Source organism: Neolamprologus multifasciatus, chromosome 17, assembly GCF_963576455.1.
Source record: "Neolamprologus multifasciatus chromosome 17, fNeoMul1.2, whole genome shotgun sequence".
Classification (NCBI taxonomy): Eukaryota; Metazoa; Chordata; class Actinopteri; order Cichliformes; family Cichlidae; genus Neolamprologus; species Neolamprologus multifasciatus.
Genome location: NC_140455.1, coordinates 731,261 through 743,886, shown reverse-complemented (window position 1 = coordinate 743,886; position 12,626 = coordinate 731,261). Strand labels below are relative to the sequence as shown.

Sequence of the window (12,626 nt, the reverse complement as noted above, 5' to 3'; positions counted from 1 at the left end):
TTTTTTTAGTAGATAAAGGTGAATGGCATAAACATGAACTGAGCTGCTGTTTGGGGAAGGGCTCTGAGGGGACTGGCGGCGGCTCCCGTGCCTGGCAGGTCCCCATGTACATCTTTCACTAATCATGTATGGCAGAGTCATATTAAATTAAAAGAAAAACTGAGGTCTTCGTGTTGATGCTGTGGTTACTTTACCTGACTAGATCAATGGGTTGGTACTTGTAAAAGGCTGAGTATCTAGCCCACTCTTCATGCAGAACCTGACAGACAAGACAAAGCAATAGAGAGAAAGGGAGAGGGAGAGAGAGAGGGAGAGAGAGAGAGAAAGAGAGAGAGAGAGTCAGTGTGGGCGTATTTTGTCATGTTGTAAGTTGAAAATGATTCTCAGAGGTAGAGCTCATCTGTAGGCAGTAACATTCTGATTGGCCGAATTAAACCTCAGTGGATGAAGCCAACAAGCTGCAGTATAAGTAACATTATCCTGCAGCCAAGTGAAATGCAGTAAGAGAGGAGGAAAACCGCATTATGAAGCCTGGTGCTCCTCGTGCTTAAAAGATAAAAATCTAACAAGGTATGTGGTTGAACTAGAACATGTTACAAAAACTGGAGTAAACAAGGATCCTCTCAATTTTCACATTTCAATTTTCTATTAATATTTTTGCTTTGAAATTTGAGTCGGATCCTGTTTTTTTGCACTTTGAGAGGAGTTTTGTAAACATGTTAGACAGATGTTGGAAAAAAATCAAATTAAATATGAGATGAGGATGGCAAACTAGAGCTCAGTTGTTCAGAAAAGTGGAGGTCCCTTTTTGAGTTGCTGGGAGTTAACATGTTTCGGACAGCTGACTTGATTGAGACAATTCAGTTTTCATAGCTGTACCACATCACTTAAAGGAACAAAGGGGGTGACAGGAATGAAAGGCTGAGTCAACGCACCTGTCTGTCGTTCCTCTCCTCCAGGTGTCCGATGACCTTGTAGTCACCCTGAGCAGTGAGAAGAGAGGATGAAAAGCATGAGTGCACACAGGCGCATGACAACAGGCAGCACAGTGCACTTGTGGAAAACATGTAGAAATACAGAAATTAAAAACACTCGAAATACAGTATTTGAAGTTGTTAAGAGCAGATAATGTGGTAAGAGGAGGTTGTCTGAAGTGTTAATATCAATCAAGTTAGATGTCAGAGTTATTGTCAGTTTTATAGCTGGTTAAACCACGGGGCCATGCCAGTGTATATCTTTAATTTAGAGCCAAAGACTGTTCAGAAACTGAAATTATCATTTTAGGTCAGAGAAGGCATATGATAGACTCCAATTTGTTCATTTAAATGGATTTTTCTACACACTAAGGTTAAATATGGAGATCCACAGGGTTCTATGCTGGACCAATTCTATTACACATGCTTCCCTTAGGCAGCATAATTAGACATACATTTTCATTTCTATGCAGATGAAACTCAGGGGATCTATGAAAGTGAATGATACACACCAATTAGCTAAGCTGTCTTAAAGAAAAAGACTGGATAACCTCTAATTTACTGCTTCCAAAATCAGATCAAACTGGGGTTATTCGACTCACTCCTAAGGATCTTAGAAATCTGGTGGCCGCTTGGCCTCATTACCTTGGCTTCCAGTATCACCGTAAGGAATCTATTATATTAAACAAATATTTAGGACTTCTTTCTTCCATTTGTGCAATCTCTTAAAAAATAGAAATATCCTGTCTAAGAGTGATGCTGAAAAACTATTCCATGCATTTATTTGTTCTAGGAAAAATGATCCAACGTGCTGCAGCAAGAGTACTGACAGGGACTACAAACAGCTTTTTTTCACCATACTGGTTCCTCTTCAATCACTGTTAAAGCTGGGATTATATTTAAAATCCTTGTCCACACAAACAAGGTCTTAAATAATTAGGCCCCAGTAGAGCACTTTGCTCTCAGATTTCCTTCTGGTTCCTAGGATATTTAAAAGTGGAATGAGAGGCAGAGTCTTCAGCATTCAGGCCCCTCTTCTGTGGAACCAGCTGCCAGCTTGAACTTAAAAGCAGAGAGAGTGTCTTCTAAGTTCAGGCTTAAAACTTTCCCTCTTGTTAAAGCTTAGCTGGGGCTGGATCAGGTGATCCTGAATTTAGTGTAACTAAACACTACAATAGACACGGCTTGCTGGGGCTTTCCATGATTCACTTAGCAATTCTTTATCACTCACTTGTTTTTGCCTCAGCATTTAATTATCAGATATTCAATTCTGGCTCTCTTCCTCAGTACATGTTTTGTCCAGTTTCCTTCCACTCACCCTCAACCTGTCACAGCAGATAGCCGCCCCTCCCTTAGCCTGGTTCTGCTGAAGGTTTCTTCCTGTTAAAGGGGAGTTCTTCCTTCCCACTTCTTGATACATGTTCAATCATCCAGGTAAGTAAATCTCCAAAAGTTGATTCTGTTCATCTGGACGTAGCGTTTTGTGGAAGAAACGTTTCGTCACTCATCCAAATGACTTCTTCAGACTCAGCTGACTGCAGACTGAAGAAGTCACTTGGATGAGTGACGAAACGTTTCTTCCACAAAATGCTACGTCCAGATGAACAGAATCAACTTTTGGAGACTTCCTTCCCACTGTCGCAAAGCGCTAGCTTAAAGGGGGTCATATGTTTATTGGGCTTTTCTCTCTGTCATTGTAGGGTCTTTACAATACAAAGTGCTTTGAAGCGACTGTTGTTGTCATTGGGGGCTGTATAAATAAAACTGAATTGAATTATCACACACAAAATATAATTAGATAATCAAAAATTAACACAGAACAGGTAATTCTTCCTTATATGTACCTGTTAATTTCAAAACTTGAGAAATTCCTGCACTAGTCAGTATTTTGCTACGTCATTTGTCAGACTGTAAGATTTCAACTCCAAGAATGTTTCCACTCACTGAAAATTGAAATCTAGTAAAACACATTAAAACCATCAGCGTCTCAGGGGACTTTGCACTTACATCGTGAAGAGGGAAGGCAGCGTCATACACGCCTTTAGCTATCAATGTGCTGATGCCTGAAAGAGAGAGAGCAGAGACGTGAGACAACCCCAAGAGAGTTTGAGTGTCATTTATGAGGGGTTTCCTTTTCCTGCTAAGCATCGTGAATTGAATCCTCTGAAAAGACGACAGTTTTTACTTGCATTGAAAGAGCAAGTGAGGTTTCAACCAGAAACTCAAACAGCTGGCAGGGCTTTTAAAAAAAGAAGTGTTTGAGGCATTTTTTATTGAAAAAGAATTAAGGATTGAGGTTAAAATAACTGTTCCAGGCTAAGGGGAAATTAATTTTTAGACAATGTAAAAGAGCACCTCCTTTTATTTATCCAATATCCAGCACTCCATACTTGTGATTCGATTTTTTAAGGATTTGTTGAATCAATCCCAAAAGGATATTAAAAAAAAAAGAAAAGAAAAAAGAAAAATGGTTCTTTTCCTACACGTATTGTATAGCCTGTAACATTTTAAAAAGTCTGGTTTTCAGTGTCAGACAGACTGGTTCTGTCTTTTGCCCTTGAAAGTTTTCACACGTTAAATCGTGGCCTGCCCGTTACCTGTCAATGTCAGGGGTGGACGCTGATGCATGACATGACGCGGCATACACAACTACCTCTGCCATCAAACTAACTAATCAATTATCAGTGCCTCAAAGGGGACACGGACCTATGCAGCGATTAGCTGTGCTATTAATGAACATCACGACCAACACACATACACCTACTTATGAATGCTCACTCAACCAGCCAGAAACAACCACAACTCCCAGTGGCCCCTGCTTCAATCTCAGCCTGACCCGGGAAGTATGACCCACTTGCAGAAGAGATGGAGTAAAGCAGCAGAGACAGAGAGGGAGAGTGTGTGTGGGGATTGTGTGAGCCTGGGGAGGGGGGGGGGGGAGAAAATAGAGGTTAAAAAGATGCAATTCTATTTTTCTCGTCCCTTTTTGCCCTACAGCTTCATTAGTACCCGCTGGCTGAGACCTTCTGCTGTGATAGGCAAGCCAACCAGACATATGGTGGACATTAGAAATGAAACTGGGATCAGCATATCTATATGGGACCGATGGGCATTAGTGCGACGGGCAGATGCAACCATAATCTGCGTCTAATTAAATGCTACAGTTATATAAACAGGAAAGAGCTGCACTAACAAGGAATCAGGGGATACCTGATACCATGCAGTTCTTTCATGTCTCATGCAGACAAACAGTGGTGGATATATTTTAATGGAAATTCCAATGAAAGTACAATGAAGCCTTTAAGACAGTCGTCATCTGCGTGCCTTGCATGTTTATTTTCTAGATTACCTCAACAAATTATGGGTCACGCACAATTGCACAAACAAAGAGTGCGGCTGAACATATTGACTTAGCTGCTGAATGTCCCTATGGGTGTCTATGGTTAAAGGAAATGTTATTGAGCAGCCTTTCTAGGAACGGCCTGGTGGGAATAGGTTGTTGGGAAAATGATCTCTGTGTCATCCAACTATGCAGCACAGCACTCATTGTTTAGACAACCACTTGAACGTCACTTTATCTCTCTAGTGCACAAACAGCTTGCATGGCTCTGCGTCCTTCTAGTACCTTCTTCTTCCTAAACTAAGAATTATTGCTGTATAACATTTAACTACAAATCTATAGTTTTACCTTTAATGCTTCACAACAGAGAACAAGACAATGAGATGCTCGGGTGTTATTTAGTTTATCATCATTGACTCAAATAAATGTTGCCTGATTGCTGTTACAGTATTGTATATGTATTGTATACAGATCTAAGTAGCTTGGAAGGAAAAGCCAATGGATTTCTTTAGGTTTCTTGAAGATGTTTCACCTTCATCAGAGAAGCTTCTTCATTTCTAAGACCAAATGGTGGAGTATTTAATCCCTAGTGGGAGTGTCCCTTAAGAGGGCTGTTGACCCGCTATTGATTATGTGCCTCATCACATGAGCCAAGGTGTGAAAAAGGGTGTGGGTCATTATCAGCAGAGTTTTCAGGTGAAACTATTGTGAGACCTTGGCTCACCCGATCATGTGACCTATTGAGATCAAGTCACAGAAGATGTGAGAGGGCGTTGAGGTGTCTGGGGAGGGATCTCAAAACTGGCTTGTAAGTTGGCAGACAGTTGGTGTTGTAAGTCACCCCAAAGTGGACAATGACAAGACAATGTTGTTTCATTTGTCATTCTGCTTCTTCCTAGTTGGTGTCTGACCTTTATCCTGTGCATCTTTACAGATTTGATGAATTGGGATAACCACCTGTGTAAAGAGCTTTCTTTACATGTGTGTGTTCCTTTTCTTGCCTTTCTGGCTTACAGGGAATGTTTTCAGCCCGGTGTTCTAGGGTTCTGATTACTCCAATGTTTTGTTCCAGAGGGTGGCGGTGGAGTCAAAGACTGGGTACTGGTCTGTGTGTGGGCTTCTAAGAAAACTTCCAATGTTGAGGTTTCCATTCTCCTCAATGTGCACAGCACAGTCCAAAAATGGCAAACTATTATCCTTCTTGTCTTCCCTGGTGAACTTTATGTTTCTATCCACTGAATTGAGGTGAACAGTGTAGGCTTCGACTTCTTGGGTTTTGATTCTGACCCAGGTGTCATCCACATATCTGCAGCAGTAGAAGCCTACAGAAAGTCCAGTCACGTTTCTTCCGAGTGCCTTAGATTACCATGATCTGGATGACTGAGAACCTACACATCCATATTGAATGCAAACATATTTTGAAGCAGGGTTTTATTGTCATAAGCTCTGGTGTAGACCAGTGGTTTAGAGGTTTTTATGGCACACCAAAGAGCAAAGCAAAATTTCCAGCAACACCTGTTTTTATATCTGCAGAAGAGAGTGTTTATGTCATCTGGAACACCAGATCCTTTTGCATTAAAAAAAATGCTTGACACTATGCTAGCAAATGATAAATTCACATAAACCTTCCTCAAGACATACCAGTGTGTCTCTCCACACCATCTGGTAAGAAGCACTGGTGTAGAAATAATCTAAAATGAGTTAGTTCTGGGAGTAACCAATGGCTGACCAAATTTCAGGAGGCTGGGAAGGATATGCTTGGAGGAGTGTTGCTGCTTTCCAGCACAGGTGAATGAGATCAATTATACTGCAAACTATTTTAGACTAGCAACATGACAATTAAAAAAAATGAGTGAATAACTTCGTGACTTCTATTAGACACTGATGCCTTCAGCAAACCACTTGAGATCTGCTATTGGAGTCTATTGGAATACACATTTAAACACTGATAAAGCAGAGGCACAGCAAACTTCTAATTAAATGCTTTGTACCCTCACCTATGGTTTGACAGGTTCGCGCACACACCGTCCGTCTCAGGATCTCATAAACCTGTGGAACAATTCAGCTTGTTAGACTGGAAAAATTGACTAATCTTGAAAAAATATGACACAGGAGGTAGTGATGTAAACATAGAGACTTACTATTCTGCCCCTTGTAGAATTGTCAAAGAAAGTGTCTTTAGATGTGATGTTGTACCTGAAGGAAACACAACCAATGAACACTATGGTACACTATGGCAGGGCTGCTAAGGTTTTTGCAAAACATAGTCTTTTCAACTTTAAGCACAAAATACACCTGCAACAACACCAAACAGGTGGCTGTGCGTTACACTTTTGTGGCTTAAAAAAAACCAAAAAAAAACCACCAAGTGTAGTGACTTTTTTTTTCCAGAATAAATGATTTGACATCATTTGTTGTTTAGGTTAATAGAAGGTTGTGACTATAGCATCCATAGTCAGATCCAACTAAGGACCAGCCCTGGTACCAGACAGTTGTTGTTTTTTTTATCATTACTTAGTCTTATTTTATACTGAAAACATAAAATAAGGCTCTATAAAAAATAAATCCGTGTTCATATTTATCTCACAAGTGTAGCTTGTCCCTGGAGAAGCAGTGTGAAAGAAATTTGGTGCGTCCATGATCTTGATGTGGTACTTTCGGCTGGAAAGGCTTGGTCAGCGTTCTCCACACTGTGCTCATACTGGAGCCGAAACCAGTTTCCTCTTTGATTTCATAACTCTGGGGTAACCAAAACATACAGAGTTAACCATGTTACTACCTGTTAGATACACACATCCAAAGAACTCAACACTGTCTGAGAATTAAAGACCTAACACTGAGTGGTGCTGCAGTAATAACCCCACGTGTAAATATAATTATGGGTATGACTGTCTCTGTGCTTTTAACTGAATTTAAAAAAAACTGGCATACCAAAGTCTTGGACTTAATTTCTTAAAATCTTACAACCCTTAAGTTTATTGCAATAGCCATTATACTTAAAATAACTACAAAGACACAATATCAACTTCAGCTGTTTGCTAACCTAACAAGAAACTGCTGCAGTGAGGTACTCTGATCTTACCGTCTTGGTGGGGACTCTAATCTTGAGAAACTCGGCCTCTCGACATAATACTGGCCATGGTGCGTGGACTCTGGTAAAGCTGGGGCCATGGCTCTTTAACTGAAAAAACAAAAAAAATCAGTTGTGTTTATGTAAACAATTTGGGAAATTAAACATGCTAATCAGATGCAACACAGTTTTGATTAGCAATGATTCAGTGTTTACAAGCACTTACCATGACTGAGCTTGTTTTCTACCAATAATGCTTTATTGCCCTCAACTTTTTATGCTCGGGGAAATGTATCAGCAGACTGCTTGGCTGACAGTACCTGCTGTTTAAAAATGCTTACCAGACCATCTGCCAATACTGCTTTGCAATCCAATACAGCAGACTTTGTTTTAGCAGGAGAGACCTAAATACATTCTGCTCCTCACTTGATATTTTCGCTTCTCAGTGCTTTTTCCCTTGAGGCCTTACAGTTGACATCTGCAAGGGCCAACTCAACATTTTGCATTCAACACGGAGTTTTCTTTGAAATCCAAGCCAGGTGCAACCAATCGTTGCCATCATTCTGACCTACAGAAAAGCTTTGGCTAGCCTGTTTAGCCAGCAGCATTCCTCTGATATCTATTAAAGATAGATGTGTCCTCTGCTCCTACAGCAAAGCCTGGAGCCGTTTGGTGCAGAATGTTCCTAACACATTGGAGGTTTGTTTTTTGTGTTTTTACCTCCAACTTCAAATGTAATATATTAATTGTGTGTAAGATGAAATTCTGACTCATCTAGCTGCTAATGAATCATGTTCCAGTGCCCACATGGTAATTAGTATATTAATATTAATATGCATTAGCAAAATTTGATAATTGGTTGCTTCAAATAGCACCAAGAGATACATGATTGAATTTCTGAATACGAGCGCAATGACAAAACTTCTTCTGGATTCCTGTGGCTGAATATAAATAGAAAGTATAAGTGAAGCAACACATTTCCAAGACATTTGTTCCAAAAAGAAATTCAAAAAATTGTTTGCAGCAGGCCTGATGGACCTGGTTTTTAGTGTGAGTGAGAGTGTAAATGAAATGAAAGCGGAGCCAGTGGGGGATGACAGCCAGGTAACCTTACCCTCCTTAGACCCCCCCATTAGGTTCTGCAAGAGGGGGGAAGTGAAAAGAGAAAGGTGGTATGGCAAATGACAGAAACCTGAAACTATTCCCTTTCTCCTCTCGACTCCTACTCTCCTGAGATCTTTCACTCCCCCTCACCACCCTCCCCTCCTCACATATATTACTGTAGCTTGTGCTGCCCGCTAGACACTGTTTCACTGACTGATTGACTGCCTCACTGTCACTCTTACTGCTCTTATTTCATTATCATCTCTCTCCCTCTGTCACATCCACACAGACTTTAGTCCCACACATCGCATACAGCTGAATGCGAAGGCACCTGAGATTCACCTCGCTTTAATAAGATGTATTTGTTATAAATAATCCATATGCGCGCACACACACACACACAAAATGTACTTTTACCATTTACAGATGACCAAAAGAAACTAAAAGTAAATTAATTAGTGAGTAAATTATCTCACTAAAGTACGAGGAGACTGAGTTGAATGTGAAATTGAAGTGCTTTCACCTTGTTGCTGTCCTGTTACACACTGATCTGTCACATCACAGTATGTTTATGTGTCATGGCAAAAAGCTTACATTTCTGAGGACTTGAGAGGTTGTTTATGCTTATCAGACTATAAAAGGGTTACATAATTCACCCCAAACAGACAGATAATGTAAAAAATTAAGGAAATCGAAGACCACTACCACTCTCCTCACGGGTGGTCGATCAGCAAAGATCATTCCACGAGTAAGAGGTGTTAAAGTCCAGAGCAACATCTAATCAAGCAAAAGCCTGCAACTAAAACTGGTCTACTGTTTTAGGTTTATGAGTCCATCACCAGGAGATCACTGAATGCGTGGTGTACATGGCAGGATTAAAACAAAAAAGGAAAAGGACATTGCTGCCCATCTGCAGTTTGCTAAAGATCACATGGATGAGCCAGATGGCTGCTTAAACAATGACTGTTATTGGGATGAATGAGACCAAAATAGAAGTTTTTGTTTTAATGAGAAGTTTTATGTTCAGGTAAAGGGAGCTACTCCACTGCAGGACAACTGTGTTATCACACCTGTGAAACATGGTCTCATGGTTTTCACCTCTTTTGTATAACAGTTGTATGTTGAAATAAATATTTGAAATATTAGCATTTAGCAATTCCCAGAAATCTTTAGTCGAGGGGGAAGCAGCAACTAAAAATATTTGACACCAGACACAGTTTTTCACAACTTTTCACAAAGTCATATCATACTTTTTTTGGAGAGGAGATTTTTTTGTCTCCTTTCTTTAATCAGATACTCTGCATGTGTGTCGACCACATTTGTGCAACACTGAAAATACTATAGACCTCACAGAGTTTCAAGAAACCCCTGAACATTAGGTGAATATCCTAAGAGACACGTTATACAATCTGCAGTGCCTGGCCTATATTTGTGGGCATTTCTTGATTTATATTTCAGTTCCTTTTCAATCTCCTTTGATACTCCCACAATTCATCTAATCATTTCAGGAAAGTTTTCTTTTCTTGTCTAAATCAAAATTTAGATTCATGACAATATTCATAGTACTAAAAGTAAAAAAATGTAAACACTTCTGGCGTAATCAACTGTAATCCTTGTCGTAAGTACCATTGATAGAACCGTTGAACTCTACTGCCTGTGTTATTGTTCGATAAAGTTTTTACAAAATTAGACTACACGTATCCAGAGACTACATTTCCCCCGAGGTCCCTCTGCATCCCCAAGGGTTTACCCTCACCCCTTTCCCCATCTGCCATCATCAAAAACGCAGACACTTCAGTCAATTTAGGACAAAACAATCCAGCAGGTTTCACTCCACACTGACCTGGTTTTTCTGTGTTTGTCAAGCAGCAAACTGATGGCTGAAAATTTTGCAACCTTACAATGGACTGACCATCTGCCACAAAACTGAGAAATAAGCAATGGATTGCCGATGTACTCCATCTCGACTTGCTCCTTTGAAATTTTTTGTAGCCCCTCTCACCAGTATTCTGTTTCACCTGCTTAATCAACATTTATCATTTTTCCCTCAATCCTTTCCTCCCTCTTCCTCCTCCTCAACCTTTCTTCCCATTGCTATCGCTCCATCAAAAAGCAGATGATATAAATACCTTTTAGCCTGGAGAAGGTTAATTAGTAGAGCGATTTCCAATTAGCTCTTTATCTCTGTTGGGGGGCGTAACTAGGCCGCAGCCGGGGGCGTCTTTGGGTAGGAGGGTGGTGGGTTATGAGAGGGTGATCAGGTGGGTGATGGGATGGCTGGGAAGAAAAGTATAGCAGGAAGTGGAGAGAAATCAAGAGAGATGAGGGAGGACTGGTTGAGTGAGATAAACGAAGAAAATACAAAAGAAAGCAACAAATTGAACCATGGGAAACATGGGCATAGGCGAAATTCCAAGACTGGAATTTGGAGGCAATGCTGGAGGTGGCAGAGTTAAAGATGTTAACATTTTCATCAGGAGTGACAGTATGGACAAGATAGAATGAGTATTTCAAAGGGAGCGCTCAGGTTGAGTGTTTGAGAGAAAACAGAGAGGCAAAGCTGAGATGGTTGGACAGGTGTAGAGGAGGGATATATAGTCGATACACTGAACAAAGTATGTTGAATATGGAGCTGCCAGAGAGGAGGAAAAGAGTAAGACTTCAGAGGAGGTTAATGGATGTCATGAAGCAGGACATGCAGAGGGTTGGTGTGACAGAGGAGGGTAGTAGAGGGTGAGACGTGGACACATGATCTGCTGTGGTAACCCCTACAGGGAGCAGCCAATAGAAGATAAAGAAAGTGTTTACAGAGGTCAAGTCAGATTTCTATAGGACCAGAAGTCCTTTTACAACCACAGCTATCGCTATGTGGTGGCCTTAAGATAGATGCAGGTTTGAGGCACTTTTATTTTCCAATCTACAAGGTACGTCTCTCTTTTACAGCATCTATAGCTAGGTGTTAGGATGACATCAGTAACTTTCTACAGATCTCTAAGTGGTCGGATCGTACCTGTAGGTAGCTAAATTTTTTCTTTGTTGTTAAAATCAATTAGCAAAAACTCACCTGTGTTAGCACTGTGATGGACTGGACACCTGTTCAGGGTGTACCTTGCCTATCATGAAGCCCCCAGCAAGAAGTCATTCCAGCCATCAAAAATAAATAAACTAAATGCAGGAGGTGCATAGCATTCAAACTAAATGCAATGCAGCTGACACACTACTAGGGTTGCTACATTTTTAACTATCAAGTAAGCGACAGCCTGGTGTGCCAGAAGCACAATGCACAGACAGGTGTGTATAGTGAAAACATGTATGTTCATTTTCTTACAATAAAAATCCAGTAAAATGTTAGTATTAAGTTTAAACAATACCTCATCTAAAACAATAAAGAAAAATAAATTAAGTGATGACAGAAATCCTATGGGCATTTCCTTTGAAAAATAAGCAAAAGAGAAAAAATATTAAAATAAAATACTGTAAATACAGGCTTCAATTACCCAGGTTAATATGCTGCGCAGACCAAACAGCACCGTCTTTTTACGAGTCACGTCTTAGTCCAGGACACAATCACTCGTCTGATATAATTGTGGTCAAATCAGATATTTATAAGAATGCAAATCTGTTGGTCAGAAAGTGACATTTCAAGTAATGGTCAATATATGGGACATTTAAGTTGGAATAAGGGACAAACAAATTTTGCTCATTATACAGGATGTCCCGGCTAAAACGGGACATTTAGCAGCCCTACACACACAACTCAGTTCCCATTAACCGTAGCTGACGCTGACAACACTAAATAACACTGAGAAAGTTTGAGAGGTGAGTAAAGCTCCCGTTTTGAAAACAGTTAAGTATTAAACACTTTTCATTAACGTTAACCTGGCCGTCATACACTTTCATGCTACCCATTAGTGATGGGTCGTTCGCGAACGAAATGGCTCTTAGAGCCGACTCTTTGAAGTGAACGACGCGAGCCGGCTCCTTATTGGGAGCCGTGAGGTTTTTTTTTTTCTTTCTCTCACCCTCTCTCTCGCCCTTTTTTCCGCTAAACTCCGCACGCGCGGCCTGTACTTTGCGCTGGGCAGAGGGGGAGGGGCGTTAGTTAAACTCGCAGTAGCACAGGATCAGAGCCAGAGAG

General features: G+C 40.6%; 1 protein-coding gene across 6 annotated transcripts in view; it reads right to left on the bottom strand.

Moving 5' to 3' along the window:
* Positions 1–12,626, bottom strand: part of ano2b (anoctamin 2b) — a 76,155-nt gene that overhangs the window by 44,658 nt on the left and 18,871 nt on the right. For all 6 annotated transcript variants that reach the window (XR_014870371.1, XM_085138748.1, XM_085138749.1 and 3 more), the window contains 7 exons: positions 7,397–7,495; positions 6,902–7,053; positions 6,456–6,510; positions 6,312–6,363; positions 2,982–3,037; positions 936–983; positions 195–259 (listed from right to left, as the gene is read on the bottom strand). Coding sequence is in view for 5 of the 6 variants with exons in the window: in XM_085138748.1 (XP_084994874.1) it covers positions 195–259; positions 936–983; positions 2,982–3,037; positions 6,312–6,363; positions 6,456–6,510; positions 6,902–7,053; positions 7,397–7,495 (527 nt within the window). In the remaining variant the exon portion in view is untranslated. The remainder of the gene's footprint in view (positions 1–194; positions 260–935; positions 984–2,981; positions 3,038–6,311; positions 6,364–6,455; positions 6,511–6,901; positions 7,054–7,396; positions 7,496–12,626) is intronic.